The sequence below is a fragment of the Podarcis raffonei genome, chromosome 14 (genome assembly GCF_027172205.1).
Source record: "Podarcis raffonei isolate rPodRaf1 chromosome 14, rPodRaf1.pri, whole genome shotgun sequence".
Taxonomy (NCBI): domain Eukaryota; kingdom Metazoa; phylum Chordata; class Lepidosauria; order Squamata; family Lacertidae; genus Podarcis; species Podarcis raffonei.
Window position 1 is genome coordinate 8,272,648 of NC_070615.1, and position 24,093 is coordinate 8,296,740.

Genomic DNA, 24,093 nt, shown 5'->3' on the forward strand with positions numbered 1-24,093 from the left:
TATCTTGATTCATTCAGCTGGTTATATTTAGTTATTGACAAGTTGCGTTGCAGCCCAAAGTGCCTGACTGTTGTAGATCTAATGCACAGTTCAAAATAGCATTGCAGGAACAAATTTACTTACCTGTGTGAACGCTGTTGAAAATTGGAACCATTATTTTAATGAAGTTAGCTAGTGATGACTAAGTAGTGGAATGATGTAGTACTGATTTCTTCATGCCATCTCACTTTCCAGCTCTGTCAGGAATTTCTGTCTGGGAAGGAAGGCGTGATTGATGGCACAGCTTTGTTACTAAGAAATGAAAGGGAGCTTGGACTCACAGTGTTATCATCCAGTAGTATACTTGCTAACAAGAGGCATGTCCTCTTCTGCAAAATTCCTGCAGACTATCTGTCCATAGACTGTGGTGTGTCATGATCATGTATGTAGGCTTTTCACCTAAATGCATCCAGTTTTCACATGTTGAGGACCTTCGGTTAATTACAGGTTCCCAGTCTCCTTTATGGATTAAAAACAGTCATTCTTATGGTGTACTCACAAGATGTCTATTCCTTCATGAAAGTGTCTCATGTATAAATGTTTTATAAACCTGAACTGCTCTTAGTAGTCGTGATGACTGAGTTTGGAGAAAAGGTGCTCTTAGCCTAATATGATAGACTGGTATATCTGCTGCTTTAAATAAAGCTAGGAGGCCACCAATGGTCATGTGATATCAGATGGGGGTGATACTGGGACAGCCTTCAGCTGGGATAATGTTCATTTTTCTTATAATGACTGTATTGAAGTTACTAGCGCGTCTGTTAAGACACTAGTTCTACTTAATGCTTACAAGAAGAAGAAGAAGAAGAGTTTGGATTTGATATCCCGCCTTTCACTCCCTTTAAGGAGTCTCAAAGTGGCTAACATTGTCCTTTCCCTTCCTCCCCCACAACAAACACTCTGTGAGGTGAGTGGGGCTGAGAGACTTCAGAGAAGTGTGACTAGCCCAAGGTCACCCAGCAGCTGCATGTGGAGGAGCGGAGACGCAAACCTGGTTCCCCAGATTACGAGACTACCGCTCTTAACCACTACACAACACTGGCTCTACAAGTTTCTTTAATGTTTCAAAAAGTTATTTAAAATGCACGTTTTGTTTGTCTCCATGTCACTTCACAAAACAAGGCATGCCAGTGTTATTGTTCTTATTTTTCAGATGGGAACTGAGTCATCACAATGGCATGCAAGAATTGCATAGTAAATGTTGGAATTAAATACAAGTCCCCCAATGGATAATGGTGTCTCTCTCCCTCCCCCCCCCATCTAAACTGTCATTTAGGGTTTTTTGCTGGTTGTGTGTACAGTGGTACCTCGGGTTAAGAACTTAATTCGTTCCAGAGGTCCGTTCTTAACTTGAAACTGTTCTTAACCTGAGGCACCACTTTAGCAATTGGGGTCTCCCACTGCCGCCGTGCCGCTGGAGCACGATTTCTGTTCTCATCCTGAAGCAAAGTTCTTAACCCGAGGTACTATTTCTGGGTTAGCGGAGTCTGTAACCTGAAGCGTATGTAACCCAAGGTACCACTGTATACCATGCAAGCACGTTCAGTTTGGGGTATAGACAAGGGTTTCGAAGATGGCAGAATTTCTGAGTACAGTCGTACCTTGGATCCTGAATGCCTTGAAACTTGGACGTTTTGGCCCCCCGAATGCTGCAAATCCAGAAGTCATTGTTCTGGTTTGTGAACGTTCTTTTGGAACCCAAACGTCTGAAGCTGCAGTTTGGTTTTCGAACGTTTTGGAAGTCGAACGGACTTCCAGAATGGATTCCGTTTGACTTCCTAGGTACAACTGTATAGTATAGTGCTATCCACCATGCATAATGGCTGCTGTTCGGATAGTTTATTAGTGAGCACCTGGAAGTGGGTGGCGCTGTGGTCTAAACCACTGAGCCTCTTGTACTTGCCGATTGGAAGGTTGGCAGTTCGAATCTGCGCAATGGGGTGAACTCCTGTTGCTCTGTTTCAGCTTCTGCCAACCTAGCAGTTTGAAAGCACACCAGTGTGAGTAGATTAATAGGTTCTGCTGTGGCGGGAAGGTAAACAGTGTTTCTGTGTGCTCTGGCACTCATCATGGTGTCCCATTGTGCCAGAAGTGTTTTAGTCCTGCTAGCCACATGACCTGGAAAGCTGGCTGTGGACAAACGCCAACTCCCTCGGCCTGAAGCGAGATAAGTGCTGCACCCCATAGTCGCCTTTGACTGGACTTAACTGTCCAGGGATCCTTTACCTATTGGTGAGCCATGTCACGGAGTTCTGTGTAGCATTGTTGTTTGTTAATTTGGTGCGCTTATATTTAAACATACGCAAAGCATTAAGTTGTATGTCATTTTTGAGATATTAGATTTCCAGGCTTAATACTTATGAAGATAGATTCTTCTTTAGTTACCTGTTTCTGAATTATTATCTTCTGCCTGTGTGTTATGCTAAATTTGTTGGAACAGTATATTTCATCGTGTGTGTGTGTGTATTCAGCTGATACTGAGTATTTTAGAGGCCTCTGGATAAACTGGCTTTCTTTCTTTCTTTATAAGGTATTTACATACTTCTAAAATAACCCAATAATTCAAATTCTTAGCTATCTTTAACCTGTAAAGGTATAGGTACCCCTGACCGTTAGGTCCATTCGTGGATGACTTGCTCATCTTGCTCTATACGCTGAGGGACCCGGCGTTTGTCCACAGGCAGCTTCCGGGTCTTTAACCTGTAAGTGGTGCTATTTCTAACATTCTGTTGTGTGACGGACAGTAAGGTGGACACTTGATTGAACTGTTCTCTTTTAAATTGCTACTACAACTTTAGGAATCTGTTTTAATTCTTAGTTCTTACTCAAATAAAATTAGAGACAGCAGCAAAGCTTTTGAACATTTAAAGAGAAATTAACTTTAACCTAGATGAGCTTCTGGGGCTGCATTTGCTTTGTAGAGAAGGAAATCTACATGTGATTGAGCCTCATTTGCCGTATGTTCCGAAACTTGACCATGCAAGCACACAGCCCTCACCCTTTCCTTGTATATCTATCAAATACTTTTTTCTTTTTCTGGAGATGCCTTAATGTTAGTGTGTGTTTTTCCATTTTTAACTTCTCATTTTCCCGAGGGACTTCATAAATATTGTTTCCTCCTACAAAGCTGCTGACATGAAGCAAATATTTCTAATACATTATTCATGTGGTGTTCATTTTTTTGTGTTGAGGAATTAATACAGCTTCACTTAGAAATTCTGTTCCATGGTTGAAATAGAAGAAAAAGATGGCACAGCAGATATTACATGCACAGTTATTTGATATGTGTTAAAGTTTAATCAACAAAAGAGATATAGCTTGCGTAAATATATATTCACCTGTTTTGCATGTAAAATTAAGCCAAATCATGGCTTAGCACGAATGAACAAAAACGTGGGTTGTCCAGAGTAAAGATTGTGGTCATGGCTCTATTTTGCTGCTGTGATACCATGTGCATTAGGGATGGAAAACACTGTCAGAGCACAGCATCTTAGCATACTTACATTCTACCACCTCTCATTTTAATATTATATTTTATTTGCTAGGGAAGGTTGTATCACAGGTACATAGTATAGAATTATGGCTCTTAGAAGGGTAAAAAGAATACACCCTTAAAATACATGGCTTGAGGCATGCAGTTTTTCTGGATATTTTGCCAAATATAGGGCATACCCACACTACAAACATCTAAGTCTCTGATGTTACTTACAAGTTTATTGTGGAAACCTAGCACCAATCCAAAACTGACCCAAACCAGAGCAAATCCTAGTCTTCTTTCTGGGAGCCAGTAATTCTGGATCAGATTATTCCTTCATATTAATAGAAAACTGTGGTTCTTAGCTGAGATAACTCATTTGGTAGTGCAGGAGACTCTTAATCTCAGGGTTATGGGTTCAAGCCCTATGTTGGCAAAAATTTCTGCATCGCAGGGGGTTGGACTAGATGACCCTTGTGTCCCTTTCAACTCTATGGTTCTATGAACAGTATTTACATATAGTTTTAGGTAGGATTTGGTCGTATTTAAAGTTTTCTAACATGATTTTCTTGAAAACTTGCACACAAAATTGCACTGTTCTTCGTCTAAGGATTTAGTTCTTCACTTACACAATTTGTACTTTCAGTGGTTAGTCTCACAAAATCACTTTGTTTAGGATCACTGAGCAATTGTGATGTTTATTTGCAATCCTCTCTCTAAGCTTATGTTACTACTATTTAGCACATTGTATGAAGCATTGGTGTCAATTCTAATGCATGCATTATGACATTGTATTTTGTGTGAAGTGCTTGTAAGTTGTTTAATTCTGTGTAACAAAGGATGCCCTTGAAATTGAGATTTCACACAAGGTCTTATTTCTTTACACATAGCACTGTTACTTTTTTAGAACTTCAGTTCATGGTGTGTTAAAGTTAACAGAGGGGGTATACAGTGTTCTGAAATAAGGAATATTCAGTAGCTTGCTAAGTTAACAGAATAACTTTATCAGCACAGAATGCAATGCTACACTTTTTCATTGTTTGCCCTAGAAGCCAGGATTCTGTTATTTGTTGCACCTGATGTGCTTTGTTTCACTTTGTTGGCTCATTGCAACCCCCCACCATTATCTCAGTGAATACCTGAGATGTAGACTGATGTGTCCTTTCCTAGCAGCAGCAGTACTGTGCAGCCCAAATGAGATTCAACATGAATTGAATGATACTTTGAAGTAAGTTGTCATACAGAATTGTTCTGACCTCAGTGAAAGGGAGGCAAGTCGCATTGGAAAAACTCTCAACTAGTTTCCCCCTGTTTGGCATGAGAGACTGGCATGCTGGGCAGCAGTCCTAGACTTGACACTGCTATACTTCATCCCTCTTAGCAGGACATAACATTTTGGGTGTTATACAGTATTGTGTTCTTCTTGCGTTAGTGGAAATATTCAGCCACTTGTAACAACATAATGAATGCATATGCATAGAAACATGTCTATCTTTCATAGCATTTGCAAAAAGTGAAGCATGGATATGGCAGATACAGAGCTTTTAGTTAGTATCCCAGGTTTTCAAACCACAACACTAATAGTTCATGATATCTGAGTCATGATCAGTTTTAGAAATTCAGATATTTAAGCTAGGCGCCAAATGGCTCCTTAAACCAGGATTACAGTCACCATACTCTGCTTTCTCTTCAGATTGTATAAATCTTTTGCCTTTTATTTTGTCACCAAAATGGAAAGCCTAGTTACCATTTTAGGGCTAGACAGCTTGAAAGTCATATTTTTCAGTATGACTTTTTGGTTCCTGAAATCCATTCTGATTGTACAGATAAAATATAATGGATAGAATTCTACAGGATGTTTTGCCAGTGTGTGAAAAGAGTTTAGATCCAAGGATCCCCAGGAATGCACCTCCAGATGGTGGAGACGTGAGGTGCCATCCTGGCACCCGAGAATTTTCTCTTGGTCACAAATGGCCGATAGCTAGGTGTAAAATGCACCTGGCAAATTTCGAACACTTTACTGGGGTGCTGCTAGAGGGCGGAATTCTCAGTTCCTCCTCTGCCCAACCTCTAACAGGCTAGGAAACATGATCCAGCGAGGGGCCATAATGCATAGAAAGAAGTTTCAGAGCATGAACTGGGATATACTCCTAGAATCAGCAGATTAAGAATAGCCCAGCCACTTCACTCATGGAGCACACCACCACTTCTTCCTTATTGGGGGAGGGTGGTAACTATGTGCAGAAATCCTTGCTCCCACCCTGCTCATCTACCCATGAAAGGTAGAGATTGGTTTTTTTTTTTTAAAAAAAATCTGCTTCTCCCACTTATTAAGCCTTAAGATTTGGCTGCTAGGGCATTATCTCCAATTTTGGCATTTGGTTTTAGACTTCTGTCTCCAGCTGCAAACTGAATACTCCACTCTTAGAAAGATGTATCCTGAAACACACCTTTCAAGCCATTGGACTGTGGTAAATATTTAATTTAAAGGGAGAGCTAGCAGGCCAAAAAGGAACTGCTGTTGATTGCTGCAAGGGTGTGAATTCTGTTCCTCTCCAAAATAGCTGATTGCGATATTGTGACTTATATCACAGGGCTATGTGCATGCAGTTCTGATGGCTTCTGTATCAGGCTGGGGAATCATGACCGCAGTACCTATTTGTACACACACAATTCTCTGTCCAATGAAGATGTTATTTCCACAGCTGTGGAGGGGCCATATTTTAGTAGTAGATCACATACTGGGATTTCTGCATGTAAAGTATCTCTAATAAAATATTCTTTGGTAGTAGTAGTTGGAAAACTCCAGCTGGCACTCAGAGCTTGTACCTTTAAACAAGTCAGTATTGGGTTTAGTGAACCAAGGCTTGGCTTACTCAGTATAAAGCATATTCACATGTTAATAAAATATATATCGTTTTACCGGGGTTGGTTCGATATATTTTAAGGGGGGATTTGTGTGTTGGGTGTTTTCATTTTCCCATTTTAGTAAACAGCTTCTAAATTCCAGAGATATTCTTATATTATTACTCATTCTTAGTCTTTAAGACAAGGAGGAAGAATAAGTGGGCTTCAGTAACTGAAGTTTCTATATTAAGGAATGGCATCTAGGAGTTTGACATGCTGCTAATGAAGGAACAGTCTTGTAGTAGTGCAAGATCATTTTTCCTTTGAGATCCATTGCATATATAAATAACTGTGTTTGGTGCCATCTAGTGGCTGCGATGTTGCATTTTAACACAGAGAACAAAGATAGAAATTTTTATGAATCATGTCTTTGTCTTACTTCCCACACTTTTTGTTTGTATTGAATTGGAATTGTTTCTGACTTGTTTAATGCTACTTGTGTACTATATTGAAATGAAATCTTGCAGGCTCCATTTTTGCTGTTATGGCTGGTTTTAGATTAAAAATCTTAATTTTGTTTCTCCTTGATTTACTTTGGTATTTTTTCTCTGCTCTTGAACATGGAGGCTTGTATGATTTCCAGAGTTTTCAAGTTTCCCCACTCTCTGCAACTTGAAACAATTGCCTTTAAGGCACTCAAATACTACAAGTTGTATCTGTGGGAAAACAGTACTGCAGTCTGCACTAACTACATGCTCATAAGGAATGTAGACGAAGGACTGAATGCTTCTCGAGAGGCTGTCTGTGGCTTGCTTTTAATCATTAAGACTGAAATGTCACAGACTTTGCATGCTAATTATGAGGTCCTGTAGTACCATTCCAATTAACTGTACTTTTTATAGTGTAGGACAAGGGTGGCTAATTTGCGGCTCTCCAATATATTGCTGGACAACTCACATCAACTCTAGCTAGCATGACCATTTGCAATGGATGATGGGAGTTGTAGTCCAGGAGCATTCAGCAGATAGTTTGTTTACTGTATTTGCTTGAATCTAATATGCACTTTTTTTTTGCCAAATTATGTTGCGAAAATTAGGGTGTGCATTAGATTCAATGGTGCATTTACATTTGCCAGCAATACCTTTTGGATATCAAGGTTTTGAAGATTGAGGTGCGCATTAGGTTTGATGGTGCATTAGACTCGAGTAAATACGGTATTTGTTGAAAATTTTTTAGTCACTTTATCTTGCCCAGGGCAACCGAAAGCAACTTACAAATAAACAGACAAAAAAAATCTCACATAGGTACTTTAAAACCAAAAGGGGAAAAAATACATTAAACATCACAGGTTAGCCAGCAATTTGATATCTGTCCCCAATGGTATTATTGTACCCTTTGTTCCACTTTTTAAATCAGAAACATGAGTTATGTGGTTTTAAAAAGAGGCTTTCTTCCAGTGAGCCACTAAACTCTTCTGTAATTTTAATATTGTGTTAACAATTTCTCCTTGCATCCAGGCCTTTTTGTTTGAACCAGAATTACCAATGTATACAGTGGTACCTCAGGTTACGTACGCTTCAGGTTACAGACTCCGCTAACCCAGAAATAGTACCTCGGGTTAAGAACTTTGCTTCAGGATGAGAACAGAAATTGTGCAGCGGCAGCGTGGGAGCAGCAGGAGGCCTCATTAGCTAAAGTGGTGCTTCAGGTTAAGAACAGTTTCAGGTTAAGAACGGACCTCTGGAACGAATTAAGTACGTAACCAGAGGTCCAACTGTATTTACAAAGTCTCTTGATGGAAAAAACATCTAGCAAAAGTGCTTGTCCGAGAGGCAATCTAAATATTCATTACTTCTGTCTAATAGTGAATAGTAATTTGGAAAGCAAAGTTGGGGCCAAGACAAGGCCTGTTATTTCTAAAGGAGAATCTAAAAATTATTTGCTAGTAAAATATCAACCATGTCAATAGCTGTACTTGGAATTTTTTGTATTAAATACATGCCCAGTGGACTGTGCCTGAGTCTGTTTCCCCCTTACTTCCTCCCTCTCCCACCAAGCCCCCTCCCCCCTTTTAGTTTTGTTCTTATTGCATTTACTTTAGGGGTAAATGAAAAAGTCCACCCCCCCAATACAACAGTATCAAGCAGTGCCAAAATGCAGTAAGACTGAGTATGTATAGTCAGTCTCTCAAAGAAAAACTTAGTTGTAAATAGCTTCTAAGTTACTCTTTGAATACAGAATTCTTTCTCTAATAATTTTTTCATTTCATATAGCATAGCAGGTCAAATCCAGGCTACTGTTCCTTATAACTAAGAGCTAAATCTGTCTTGTCTAAAAATTGACAAGCTGTATTTAGGTTTCTTGGCATTAATTAAAGAACGTGCTTCTCAGCCACCCAGGCAGAGTACTCTATTGAAAACCATAATTTCTCTTGTTAAGGGAGAAGGGGAGAGGTTGCACGTTTATCCTGGTATCCTAGGCAATTAGTACTCAATCAATGTCATCTGCTTCATCCGTACTATAAAGGGGCATCCACCCACAGACAGTTACTTAAAAACAAGTAGCATTTTTTTCAAGTGCTCCAGTTGTCAAAAGAGCTTTCCTTTACAAATCAACATGCTTCTGTTTTTCAATCTATAGCCAGATGGAAACGCACCAATACTTCCTTTCTCAGGCCACTCAGCTGATACAAGCTTTGTTTCTTTCCAGGAGGATTAGCCTGTTTTGTGTGATTATTCTTCATTAGTGGGATTTTATCAAATTCCTATGATCTAGATGTAAATACAACCTGTGAAAATTAATGGTACATTTTGAATTTGATATGCTAAAAGTGTAAAAGCAAATGTTTGCTTTGTTTCTGAAAACAATATCATTCTAAAAAATATTTTGTTTATAGAGCTGCCAGAAGAAACACAATATTAGTTTAGATGTTAGCTTTATTTTTTTGCCCATGAAGCCCTCCAAGCGGTTCTTACAAATATTAGCAACATTAAACATTAAAAATCCACACTGAAACTGTAATAAAACAATTAACAAGATAAAGAACTGACACAACCAGCACAGAAAATGCCCCTTTTATGATACCAATCAATCCTCCCACAGATGGCACTAGTGGCACCTAGAATATTGACCTGTTCATGAATGACTCATGGGGCATGGGGGTTTACATAGGATTATAGGCATTGGCCTAATGTCATAAATAAATGGCTCAGAACCACAATCCTTTAAGGACTGTCTCTCCACATATGCATTGACCTGGACCCTGCGATCATCATCTGACGCCCTTCTTGGTGTGCCTCCTCCATGAAAGGTCTGGAGGGTGGCAACATGAGAACAGGCCTTTTTTGCAGTGGCTGCACACTTGTGGAATGCTCTGCCCAGAGAGGCTTGCCTTGTGCCTTTGTTACATATTTTTAGGTTCCAGGCCAGAGCCGCATTTAGGTTTGATGAGGCCCTAAGCTACTGTAGGTAATGGGGCCCTTTATAAGTCCAGCTGTCCTTTGTCAACAACGAATTGTCGCTGTTTTTTGTGTTGAATATATGCTACATGGTAATTTATGGACCTAATAGGTATCTAAAGCCATTTGCACATAACAAATAGGAGCCTACACAACACAAAACACTGTTGCTATATGTAGGTTTTATTTTATATGTTTTTTTATCTTATATTTTGGAAATGTACATCCAGGTTTTTTCCTTTAATTTTTTGGGGGCCCCCAAGAGGGTGGGGCCCTAAGCTATAGCTTGTTTAGCTTATACGTAAATCCAGCACTGTTCCAGGCAAACATGTTTCTCCTTTCCCAGGCTTATTTTAATAAATATAATGAGTAGTAGTAATATATTTATGTGTGTGGAAGACTGTGGTGGGAGAAAAAAAACCATAGAAAACAGGACATGTTTCTATAATCTCCTGTAGTGGGAGCGAGACTGTCAGGTTGGGCTTTAGGACCCACCAGCAGGAAAGACAGGAAAGAGATGGAGCTCCCAGAATACCTCAGTCTGCCCTGCCTTTGCAGCAAGCAGTACATGTCTTCTTTTCATGTTCAGTAAAATGTGGCATGTACTTTCAGAACATAAGTATTTGTTTTGATCCCTTCACTTCTGTTCAAAGAGGAAGTGATAAATGCTAAATATGTATATGCTTGGAAATATCAAAACAAATGTTGGAAGGAAAATTCAGGAATTAATTTTCAAACCTGAGTGCTGTCCCCCTTCCAGTTTTTAAGAGAATCAGGAATGAAGAAGATGTCCTAAATAGTGTTCAGCACTTGTTTACTTTATGAAAGTCTATTACAACTTTGGGGGGGGGGAAAGTTTGTGTTCAAATGTTTTAAATTTTAAATTTGTTCAGTTTAAATTGTTAAAGTTCAGTTTCATGGAGTAAGAACTTGAAATTCTTATCATGGAGTTTGCTGAATGAAAAATAATTAAAATTACACTAGTGACATCCATTGTTTATCCCCCCAGCTTTGCTTTAGCTGTTTAACAATGAGATATGGGTAGGTTTTTTTTAAATGAATGAATGACTGAATTGTTGAATAATTCATTCAGTGTAAGGAACATTGCTGAAATTGACTGCACAACATAGCTGGGTACAACATTTCAAAATCTCAGGTCCCTACCTCAGTTTTTGGAGATCAACACCATACTTTAGGTTTGAGCCTTGTTGAGCAAGAAATGGGAAGGAATGCTCCAATATTTCCCCTTTGCTTAGCTAAGATAGAGGAGACTTCTTAATGTCTTGTCTTACCTTTCTCATCGGTCAGTGGAAGTCAGCAATGTTGGAGTTGTTGCCTCAAAGAACCTGGAGCATCTTGAAGTGGCAGTTCCCAAAAGATCAGCCCTCTCTTTGCTGCTGCTCAGCTGTATCAACTACAGTGGAACCTTGGTTTTCAAACTTAATCCGTTCAGGAAGTCCGTTCGATTCCCGAAACTCTTCGAAAACCAAGGTGCAGCTTCTGATTGGCCACAGGAGCTTCCTGTACTCAAGTGGAAGCCAGGTCAGATGTTCGACTTCTGAAAAAATTCGAAAACCGGAACACACACTTCCGGGTTTTCGGCGTTCAGGAGCCAATTTGTCAACTAAGCCGTTCGAGAACCAAGGTTCCACTGTATATGGGAATGCACACATGAGAGTGAGTACAGGTTGAACACACTTACTTGGGCTATGTCCACTGTGTCTACCCACTGATATGCTGCCCTTGGTGTATCTATAAAATGTTAAGCACTTTGATTTATATTATGTATTTTTTATCTTTATTAACTTTTTAATTTAAAGTTCACCACAAATTCATGAGAAAAGTGTGAGGGACACAGGAAGTTGGGTGTGTGGGAGAGGCAATTTTCAAAGTATGCATACTGACACTTCCAGAAGTTCTAAGGTCCTACCTTCTTGTGCCAATAAATCAGTGGCACCATACTTACTTTGACTTGTGGGTTGCCATACCAGTAAGGTTGGGTGGGACCCACTGTTCTAATCACATGATTAAAACTACTTAACATATTTGACCTCCTTTCTGTTGGAAGGCAGTACACATTAAGGAACTGTATACCAAAAATATGATTAACTTAAAATGTGTATTCACCATGTTATTCCAGTCAGGTTATTTAGCCCTCGTTCAGCAGAGAACAGATTTCTTAGCAAAGATACTGTTAGTCTTGAATGTTAAGGCTCTGCTGCAATTAAAGGCAGGTTACCTTTGATTAAACTATGTGAAGGCTACAGCAGCTTGGGGAAAGCTTCATGAAAAAACATTAATGTTCTCATTTAATGTAAAGTATATTTACAAAACAATTTAATTTCTTGTATGACAGACCCTGGTTACACAATGAGGGATAAAGCTTTTCTAGAAAAAACAGGATATATTGTATGTTGAATTATTATGGGGAGGATGTGGCTTCACTTTAAATTTTCAGTGTGAGAGATAACATGCAAAACTTCATAAGACTATAAAAATTGTTTTGCTAGATTAGGCCAAGGGCCATCTGTTCCAGTGTTCCAATGCCAAGAAATAACAGCCAGGTGGCTCTGGGGCTTCAGGAGTTTATATGCAGGTCATGATAGCAATCCCCTGTTTGCCCCCAGCATGTGGAGTTGCATTAATTTGTCTTGGCAAACAGGTATTGGTAGACTTAGCTTTAAAAAATGAGGGAGAGGGAGAGGGAGAGAACGAGAACAATAGCAATAGCAATAGCAATAGCAATAGCAATAGCTAGCTAGCTAGCCAGCTAGCATCCAACATATTTTGTGGTAGTGATTTCCTTATGTCAGTCAGTGAGTAGTCTTTCGTGAACTTAGTGCTGATCAGTTTCATTGGATGACCTATTAGTTCTGGTTTGCATATTTTGAAAGACATAGGGTTATTTCTGAAAATTGTCAGGTTCTTATTTCCTCTCTCTGTAACATTAAGTATCATTTACTCTTTGCCACGTTATGGAATCCTAATGTTGCGAATTTTTTGACCATAGTAGATAAATTTTGAACTAGAGGCAGGGAAATGCAGAATGTTGTGATGAAATGACATAAGTTAAATCAGTACTGCACATTGGTGGTGAGGATAAAAACAGAACATGAGTAAATTATTTTGACAATAGTCCTGTTATACCATAACATGTAAGTTCACTCTGTCTGTAGGGTATATTCTCCAGTCTCCATGCCATTTCCAGCTTGTTGTTACCCTTTTATAATAAGGTTACCAGATTTTTTTCAATGAATCCGGGGACACTTTTGAACTTCCTACTAAATAGATGGAATTTGTCAGGGGACTGATTTGTAAATCTGGGGACTGTCCCCGGGAAAAGAGGAAATCTGGTAACCTTATTTTATAATCTTTCTCTTTGGACAAGACGGGTAATATTTATGGTTTGCAACTCAACAGGACCCTTATACTGGCCTTCTTCAACTTTGTGCCTTCCAGATGTTTTGGCTAACAACTCCCATTGTCCTTCACCATTGACCATGTTGGCTCAGGTAGTCTGGAGGGCAGCAGATTGCAGAAGGATGTTTTATATTATCAAGCAGCTTACGCCAAACTTTGGACTTACAAGCCATATGCCTCATGGCTTATACTTCTAAGTAACTTGCATCTATGTGTGTGTGTGTGATTTGTGAAATATATACATCTCTGTAAACATATGCATGCTAAGCACGATTGCATATGCATGCTAACCACCAAGTTCATAGTCCTTTCTAGAACCTATGGTAGTTTCTTCATGAGATGGAAAATGTAAATATTTTTGATGATGATGATACATATTGGTTCCGTTACACAGGGTATCAAAGCATATATTTATTTCAAATATTTACTACCAAAAGCAGTTACCATATCAGAATGTAAGGAACAATATTCAATTGTTGTAAAATAAATATTTAGGACATCTGAGAAGCATTTAAAAACTATTCATTTCTCTTGTGTTTTGCAGGACCCACAGTGAGGACTTTTACTCCATTTTATTTTACTGTGGAGCCAGTGGACACTCTGTCAGTTAGAGCTTCATCTGTTATACTGAATTGTTCAGCTTATTGTGAGTCATCTCCAAAAATCGAATGGAAAAAGGATGGGACTTTCTTAAACTTGGTGTCAGATGACCGACGCCAGTTGCTACCAGATGGATCTTTATTAATCAACAGTGTAGTGCATTCTAAGCACAATAAGCCTGATGAAGGGCATTATCAGTGTGTTGCAACTGTGGAAAGCCTTGGAACCATTGTAAGCAGAACAGCTAAGCTCACAGTAGCTGGTGAGTATTTTAAAGTTGTTTCCTTTCTTGTGCTTATCCCATCTCACAAATGTTGGCCCCTCAGTTCCACAGACAACATCCTGCCTGCATTGTATGTGAAGGGATTTTTTTAGTGGACTTTCTGTCTGAGGGGTCCCCCCACCTTGCTATCACAGTGTATTTGGTGTGCTGCTGCACAGGCAACTCCCTAACACACTATCCACACAACAAGGTTCAGAAGTCAGTTGCTCTGCATAAATGATAGTGAAGGGCCAAAGGACTGTTCTTCTTTGTTTCTCCACATGTGTTTTTGTAGGTCTCTACTTTACTTATCTGTTATATTTCTTAAATGATGTGGCATTATGCAGACTATGGCATGCTACACCTCAGAATTTTATTTTGACACAGAGAATGGAGAAACAAGGGGAAAAGAACCTTATAGTAGTTTTAGATTGGAAAAACCTGACTAATGTAGCTTTTTCTTTCATTTCCCTAATGAACTATAAGCTCCTCTCAGGGTTGTTTTCTTTGCTTAATAAAAAGCTTTGGGTAATGAATTCCTTCCACAACCCAGCAATATTTGCTGCTTTTTAAAATTCAAACATTGCGTGTATTAAATTGTGACAAAAGGAAGAACACAAGGCACAAGTGCTTGATTTTTATCTCCAGTATAATGAGTTTGATGGCCCAATTAGCATAAACGGGTCTGTCCTGGGCTTTTGCCTGACAAACCTGATGGTCGATTGGGGATGTAAGGACTTTAATGGTCCTTAATGACTTGGAATCTCTGCTAGCCTTGGGAATTTTACACCCTTGAGAGTTTGGGGAAAGGATAAGCTGGGTAGCAGGGGAGGTGCTGCTGTTGTTGTTGCTGTATGGTAATCTGATTCAGGCTTATTAGTTAATACGGTATGCTTCAAGAATTCCTCCCCTCCACCCACATCCATCTTGAATATTTGTAAATTAACAAATGATTAAAAGAGACTAGTGCATTCTCCTTATACAGATTGTAGTATTGCCCCTGTAGCATTGTCTTGCTGCTCATGGAACACAACACCATCATACAATCATGTCATGTCATGGTTTTTATCTTCCCTGCCATCATGATTATTACTGTGAGGAGGAAAAGTGCAATACTTGTGGAGCTTTAACAAAGCTTCAAAACTGGCAGTAGGTTCCTGCTGCTTGGAGCTTCATTCCTTTAATCTGTGGAAGCAGTTTCAGTCTTTCAAATTGACTTTGCAAAGATGAAGAAGAGATGGAGGGTGCTACGCATGTGCCCATCAGAATATTTGGTTCCTATCACTCCCTGTGATACAGAAAGCTTGTGGCCTTTGCTGAGTTTAATTGTTTGTGTTATAGACTAATTCTTAAAATATTTCCTGGATCACAGTGAACAGAAAATTTTAGTTATTGCTTAAGTTCTATAGAGAAAATGGTTGGTGGATGACAATATTTACCTCATCTAATGAGATGAATCTACAGCGATATGTTACTTACAAGAACCCTAGTTGCAGAGTATTATTATTATTAGTTAGATTTTTACCCAACACCTTTGTCCAAAGGAGCCTAGTGTAAAGCATAACCTCTGTGTAATTTGCTATATTTTGTGACCAGCTATTATAAAATAGCTGCTATTGTGGAGTAGGAGGGACAAGGCTGAAAAAGATCTACTTTTTCTTGTGCTTTTTCTGAGATGAGCAGCAATTGGCGAAAGGCTTGCCAAGTAAAATAGTTGGATTACGCAAAGGTAACAAAATTTAAAGCTAAAATTGTAAAATCAAGAGGAGGAGAATTCAGACTTTTAGTCCTGCATTAAAAACTATTAAGACCACATGGAATATTTTCACTGCTATCAAGAATGGGGCTGGTTTCACATTCTTTGGGAGTGAATTATACAGTCAGGATGCTGCCATTGGAAAATTTGGAATTTATGTAACAATTTACATAATCATATAAATGCCGTGTATCCTTATAACCTTGTAGGATGAATAGATGCAAGTGGAGGCTAATGCTGAGAGAAAGTGGCTTGTCAGATTTTGTACATGGTAGAGGGAAAAATTTAATATGGGTTTCATGATTTGCAACAGCTGTGCAGACTATGTCAATTCTCATTTCTGTTGAATTAGGGGCATCAAATGTGATAGTGATAGTCTTTTGTGGAGTACTAACTAATCATGTGTATATAGCAGTATTTAAGTTAGTGGAAACTTTGACTGATCACTTCCACAGAGTATGTAGTAATTATAATTCATGGACTGTACATTTAGGGTTGCCATACAAATTTCCTGGACATATATGGAATACTGCAGTCGGCCAAACAAAGCTCAATAAATTTGCCCCCGCAAAACAAAGAAACAAATAACTTTGGCAAAAAAAGCTCAACAACTGTCACGAAGCACCTTATTCTAATATGGGACATGTATATGAAGAAAATGTTACTTTAAAATGGATATGTGCAATCTATTGTCAGCAGTAAAGCAAAACACTGTGCTTATATGTATTTAAGAATAAATGATAAAAACAATGGCTAACACTTCAGATAGGAGCTAAAAAGCCATAAACCTGGTGTTTCAGCTGTTTTTCTTTTTTCTCCATTTTTTATAAACACATGCTCATTTCATTTTTTGTTTTTCCATAATCATACCATGTTGACTTTTTAATGGGAATTTGTGTCCAGGAAATGTTTGGCTGAGACAATAGCCCTACTCTAAAATATGACCTTGTTTCCTCACCTCACCCAAAACATGGAATAACTGAAACAGTTTTATAATATAGGAAACTAAATTTTAGAACTTTGGAATCTTTAATTAAATTATAAAGTTTAATGCCTCTCTGGGCTCCTTTGAAAGGAAGGGTGGGATAATGTTTATAAATAAAAAAATTAAATTTGTTGTCCACTTCCCTTTTCTTTTAAGGTCAAATACTTTTACAGTTGGTTTATTTATTTAATATTAAAATATTTATGTACTGTTCATAAAAAATGAGGTTCAAAAATCATACAGTAAACAGAACAGGTAACTTGCCTATATCCTGGATATGGGAACCACCCACCCAAGGAACCTTAGTCTTTCCATGAACCTCCCTGAGATCTATGGATATAGGGTGGTATACAAATATAATAATAATAATAATAATAATAATAATAATAATAATAATAATAATAATAATAATAAATTAAAAAATCTTATGATGATTTAAACCTGTGTGTCATCAGTATACTGGTGACACATTGCTCCAAAACTCCAATAACCACTCCCAACTGCTTCATCTAGATGTTAAAGAGCACCAGGAATAGGATAGTACTCTGTGGAAACCCCATTGCACAAGTACCAGAGGGCCAAAGAACACCCACCCAGTGCTACTCTCCGAACCCACCCCTTAAGCTACAAACAGAACTACCATAACACAATGCCTCTGATATCCATCCCACTGAGAGGGTCCAGGAGGATACCATGGTCAATTTTTGCTCCCTTAAAGTGCTCCTCCTCCCCATTTGAGAGAGCCCCGCCTCTGCTCTTGCTTGCATGTGAGTAGGAGTGGGATCGGGGCTGGGAAGCGCGAAGCCTACCCTTCGCAGCTGAGAGAGCCCCGACTCCACTCCTGCTTGCACTTGGCTACTGCTGCCTGGTCCGTCTTCGGGGAGTGAGGGGCGAGCGGGCAAGGTAGCTTGCCTGCCCCCCACACCAGTGAAGGCAGCCTGGCCAAGGAGCCCCAAGGTCCTTGCTGCTTGAGCGTGAGTGGCAGGAACACTGGGGCTGGCTCCACTGGGGGCAGGAGCTCTCCCACCCCCAGTGGATCCTGGCCAAGGAGTCCCTTGCTGGTTGTGTGCGAGTGGCAGGGGACTCAGGGCTCTCCCAGCTGAGGGCAGGAGCCTTTCTGCCCCCCAGGTGAGCAGTGGGCTGGGGCCAGCTGTATTGGCCACAGCAGCCCATGAGGTGTGGAGGTAAAAGCGCCTCAGCTCCCACGATGAGAGCTGTGGCAGTTTCACCGGGCACATTGCCGGCTGGAGCCAATGCAGCTTTTTTCAACATTGCAGTTTATCACTAAACCGCAATGTTTGGCTGGCGATACACTGCGATGTTGAAAACCCAACATTGCCCAGCCCTAGATGTGACTCTTATTTTTGTATAGTAGGCTACTTTCCAACCGCACAAAAAACAGAGAGGTTTTTATACCCCCATGCCATCGCACCATTCAGGTAAGCAAAAGGCATTACAGTGGTACCTTGGTTTGAATACATCTTGGTTTGCATACGTTTTGGATTACAAACACGTTAAACCCGGAAGTGCGTGTCCCGGTTTGCAACCTCTTTTTGGATTACAACCCATTTTTTTTAGATTACAAACAATTTTTTTGGGGAGGCCCCATTGGCGAATGCACACCTTGGGGTACAACCTATTTTGGTTTACAAACGGACCTCCAGAACGGATTATGGTTGTAAACCAAGGTACCACTGTATAGCAATTCAAGGACACATTACAGACAGGCAAAAGCACCTGAGGTGGGTGCAAAGGTTATTGTGGGATGTGACCTGGGGAGGAGGTATGGCCTCTAGAGAGCCCCAAAGCAGAGACCTGGAGGGCTGCATTTTGCCCTTGGCAATGAAATTCCCTACCTCTGCATTAAGGGATGTCATCTGTGCAGATTCCACAGGCTGCCTCATTCTCTAAGGCTGTGATTCACTGGCAGAATGAGATGCTATATATGTCTCCGTTGCACAAATTGGAAACATGGAAGTAGCACATAGTTAAAAGCCATCTAAATCAATTTATATATATTTCATCTTAATTGTTGAAAGGGGAGAAGGGATATGTTTGCATATTTTAGTATGGCAATATTTTCCATCTGAAATCAGGAACTTTACAGCTCTTCTACCAGTTTTTAAATTTTGTTCTGCTCAGTACAGTCAGTGCAGAACTTTAATGATATCATTATTTAGTTAAATGTGTAACTTAGAGCAAGTACATGAGCTCAGTATCCATTATTTCATTCTGGAGTAATGTAACCAAAGATGGCTTGATATCTGAGCTTGTGGACAAACCTATGCTTCACAATAGGATATGCTTATGAACAATCCTGGACAGTAGGCTAATGAGTCAACCTATTTTTCATAATGGAAGTATAGTTGACATTCTGCTGCATTGTAAGCAAACATATGACTGCAAGAAAGAAAAAATAAGGAAAAGTACAGACCTTATGTGTGTTCTTTTTCTTTTCTTTTTAGGACTTCCAAGATTCATCAGTCAGCCGGAGTCAGCATCAGTCTATAGAGGAAACAGCATAGTTCTTAATTGTGAAGTAAATGCTGATCTAGCACCCTTTGTAAGGTGGGAGCTAGATCATGAGCCACTCTTTCTGGATGACCGCGTATTCAAATTGCCAAGTGGAGCTTTAATTATTAGTAATGCTACAGATGAAGATGGCGGAACATACTGTTGTATTATTGAAATTGGTGGTTCTCCCAAATACAGTGATGAAGCAGAGATTAAAGTTCTTCCAGGTACAGGCATATCTACTTAAATTTTTCTTTCCTAGATTGCAACTCACTAGTAAGATTATTTAATTGCTGGCAGATAGGTTCTGTCAAGTTGCTCTTTGTCATTTAAAGTTAGCCGTCTCAATGTATTCTGTAGATCCCTGGGAGTTGTACTTATAAAAGTTTACTTTAAAAAGGTTGGTTTTCTTTAAAAGGACTCTTGAATAGTAGCATAATTTTCTTGTAATGAACTTTTTGCAAGAGACTTTTGCAGACATGGTCAAGACAGCAAAGTATGCAGAGATCAATATTTATGCCTATGTCAAATATTTTTGTCTAGTATAGTTATTTACTGGTGGTGGCCATTTTCTGAGAAAAGTTTCTAACACAAATTGCCTTGGCTATTTCTTGGGAAAGCTTTAGTTGTAATGATCAGTATGTATGAAGAAGCAAGTCTGTAACAGCCTGGTCTAGAGCATTGCATCCATAATTTCTGTGTTTTGTTAATATCACTTTACATTTATTTTTACTATAATAACCTTGGACTTTCTGATCTCAATATTTACAGAATCTGAAGTTGCCTCAAATCAGGTGTTCCTGAGACAGCCTTCTTCACTTACCAAAATTACTGGGCAGAATGCCGTTTTGCCATGTGTTGCTACAGGCATTCCCATTCCTGTTATCAGATGGACAAGGAATGAAGAAGAGCTTGTTACAGAAAGGTGGGGAGTTGTTCTGGTGTTACATCAGCTCTTACCTCTCTGCTGCCTCTTCCCATCCTAAAAACCCCTACTCTCTGCCATGTTTTATTGATGGAGGAAGCTGATTATTCTGGGAGATTGCCAGGTGGGCTTGTTGTAACTGTGTAAGCACATTAATCACAACTCAGTTGGACTAAGTCTGACTTTCCTTTTGATAGTGACTGCTATGTTATATGACTATGACCAACTGTCTGTTCTGTTGCCTATGTAATTATAATATGTTTAATTCATAAATAAAGGCTGCAAAACTCAAGTGCCTAAAACATTTGACTGCCTTTTGATCTCTGCAAAAAGCAAGCCCATAAAAATTAACTTAGAAGGGAATGTGGTCAGCAGATAAAGGGTTACCTGGGGCCTTCCAGCTGCTCACTGACTCAGCAAAATTTGAACATTGAGCACCACAGCAGCTGGTTTTGGAGCTTTCAGTCCCTGAAGTAGGCCCTCAGTAGCTTGTCTTCAGTGAATAGAGCTGAAGCACTATTTAAAATTTGATATTAGGATCTCATGTCTGCCCTAGCAGTGTGTTTCCTGCAACTGTTGTTGCTGCCAGTACTGAGTGGAAGCTGAAAACAGCACTGTCTGTAAGCTAGATGAAATACTCAGTTCTGTGTAGAATGGGTTATGTTAAGGAGGAGATAGTGGCTTGACTTGACCCTTTTAAAAGCTGCTTAGGTCTCTAGAAACTCATAGGCGATCTGGAGGAGTATGTTTCTGCTGTACTGAATGCTACTGTAACACTTGGTTCTGGATAAATAAACATGTTAAATTGCCTTAGAAAATTGTGGCACAGGAATATTCTGTACAAAGGTTTCAAGAGATTGAATGTCTTTTGATTTCTGCGGAGAACAAGCCCTTAAAAATTGACTTTAGGAAATTTTCAAAAAAACAATTCACCAATCTGTCCTGTTTTGCACAGTTCTAAAAATTATTTATTGCTGGCTGGAGGGACTCTGAAGATCAACGAAATCACAGAAGATGATGCTGGAACATATACCTGTATTGCAGATAATGGAAATGAAACAATTGAAGCTCAAGCTGATCTGATTGTACAAGGTATGTAACTACTTTGCAAGAGAGAACAGTCAAAACCACAAATTTCTATATCTTAAAATTATGTACTGTTAATGGGGCAGAGAAGGTACAGTAATTTCTACTGATCCCTATAATTAAGGGTTAGGCCAGGAACCAACATTCAACATACACCAGCTCAGTGCAATGTAACTGTTGCTTATTTTGCATAATGTTTAGTATTTCAACAGCTCTTCCTTCCTTCCTTGATAGCTTAGTGAGCATTTGGGGCAGGGTGCCAGAACAAACCAGGATAAAACCAGGGTAGTGGGTTCAGATGTAATGAGAAACCATGGTTAACTGAAGCAGAGATTCATAAGCTAACTTCATATTCTGGTTTGTGGGCTACACAAACTATAGTTACTTAGGTTTGAACCTCAACCCCAGCTACCCCCCCTTGCCACCCCCCCACAGCTCTTTCTACCCACATTCGTCCCTGCCTACCCGCCACCCGATTGCCATTCCCCATTCCCCCGCAGTTAGAAGAAGAAGAAGAAGAAGAGTTTGGATTTGATATCCCGCCTTTCACTCCCCTTAAGGAGTCTCAAAGCGGCTAACATTCTCCTTTCCCTTCCTCCCCCACAACAAACACTCTGTGAGGTGAGTGGGGCTGAGAGACTTCAGAGAAGTGTGACTGGCCCAAGGTCACCCAGCAGCTGCATGTGGAGGAGCGGAGACGCGAACCCGGTTCCCCAGATTATGAGACTACCGCTCTTAACCACTACACCACACTGGTTAACCTAAACCTAGTTAACCTAAAAATGCCTCATCCTATCCCTTCAGCAAGCACTCCAATCCCAAGATCCTACTGTCATGGCCTAAAGCAGAGAAGAATGAACAGGAGAGTGTCTTTACCCCCTTCACACCATACTGCTCCGGGTTAAAACACTTTCTGCTCTTGGCAGCAGGATTTCAGGATTGGGGCAAGTTGTGAAGGGATGGAGTTCTGGGCAAACTGGGTGGTGGCAACAGCAATGATGAACAGCCCTTGCTTAGGTAGAGTGAGCATTCATGGGCACCGGTGTAGTGGTAATGGCAACACAAGGGACGTGGGAAGACCTGCCTGGGCCCACCTGCCTGCTCAGTTGCATGCTTGGAGAAAACACAGAAAGGTTGGAGTAGTCTAGTTTCTCACAAAATAAATGAGAATAGTGCCTCAGAATTTTGTTTTCTACAAATGCCAGAGACTTGCTTAACCACTCCCCCCCCAAAAGTAATCAAAGCATTATGGTTTACACAGTGGAGGAAGGGGAGAAGCAGCCACCACCCTTCCCCTGCAAACCCCCCCCATAAATGTCTATAGGTCTAATGTGTTAAGATTATTGTGCAGTGTTTTCCATGTTAGGTTCGTGTGTAATACAAAGGTGTTGGGACAGGGTTGGGGATGTAGTCTGATCTCATTTAGCCACTGAAAATAAAATGGATGAATTTCCTTTACGTAGATTATCAGAAGGTGGCATTCATTTAATTGGTTAAACACAGGAAATTACATGGAGACAGACATATGCTGACAAGGTTATAAGTTCACTTTTCAGCTGGGGAATACTTTATATTTCTCATTCACTCTACTTGGGTCTCCAGAGTTTCCTGTAAATATTATGACGTAAACTACATGGAAATGGTTGGTTTCCAGTTGAGTTGTATGGCATTTTTAAATCTATCTATTTTTAAGAGTTTTGCATTAAGCACAAAATACAACAAACTGAGCAAACATGTTTTGAATTCTGATCATACAGATTTACAGAAGAAAGTAAAAACTTGTACTGAGAGATTTAAAATTTAAGTGCATTTTTACTTCTCCCACTTGAATTAAGCTGGTAAAAAGCATTTTGGCCCCCGTTGCAACCTGCGTATTTAGACCAGCCTTTCTCAACCTTGGGTCCCCAGATGTTGTTGAACTAAAACTCCCATCACTCCTAGCTAGCAAGGCCAGAGCTCAGGGATGATGGGAGTTGTAGTTCAACAACATCTGGGGATCAAAGGTTGAGAAACACTGATCCAGACGGACCACAGGGAGTCAGCTCCCAGATGTGACAGGAATCCCAGTTCCCTCCCAAGTCACAAAACCAGCTGATTCAGTCATGTCTGAATTTCATTTGTCAGCTTGCATACATCTAATTCCCAAACATGACCAGTCATTGAAAGACTACATTAGTGGACAGGGCTAGATGAAAAGCAGGAAGAGAGGTGTGTGTTACCAGTATTCTGCTAGCATTGAACATCATACAGAAATATAATCTCACCAAGCCACCATGTATTCATATTGAACACAACTTGGGAACACAGCAACAACTTGTAGAACCACATTGGAAGCATCCCTAACCATGTTAGGTAATTACCCATCACCACCCTTGAGCGTCCTCTCTGCCAATAGGGGGCAGAATTTTTAACAAGCAGTTCCCTAAATCCCTTGCAAACACAAAGTTGTATTCCCAAATAATTTCATGATCAGCTGCATCAAAGCTGCAAATAATTCTAACAGGATTAATAAGATTCAGTTTGCTCTATTAGTTCCCTAGAGCAATTCTTCCTGGATTCACCAACTTTCAAGGAGAATCTAATCTCTTTTAATTTGCTTTTATTTTGTTACATTTTTAGTTAACTACCTTTAAGGAATAGATGCAGAGTAGTTGCACTTATTTTCCGAAACTGTTTTAAGTTTCTTAACAGCGTTAAGAAACTTAAAACAATGTTATCAATGACAC

The 24,093-nt window shown here is 39.7% G+C and overlaps 1 protein-coding gene across 10 annotated transcripts in view; it reads left to right on the forward strand.

Annotated features, from left to right (window-relative positions):
• Nucleotides 1-24,093, forward strand: part of NEO1 (neogenin 1) — a 104,568-nt gene that overhangs the window by 26,597 nt on the left and 53,878 nt on the right. For all 10 annotated transcript variants that reach the window (XM_053366036.1, XM_053366037.1, XM_053366030.1 and 7 more), the window contains exons 2-5: nucleotides 13,784-14,101; nucleotides 19,308-19,583; nucleotides 20,128-20,281; nucleotides 21,237-21,373. In XM_053366036.1, the coding sequence (XP_053222011.1) occupies nucleotides 13,784-14,101; nucleotides 19,308-19,583; nucleotides 20,128-20,281; nucleotides 21,237-21,373 (885 nt within the window). The remainder of the gene's footprint in view (nucleotides 1-13,783; nucleotides 14,102-19,307; nucleotides 19,584-20,127; nucleotides 20,282-21,236; nucleotides 21,374-24,093) is intronic.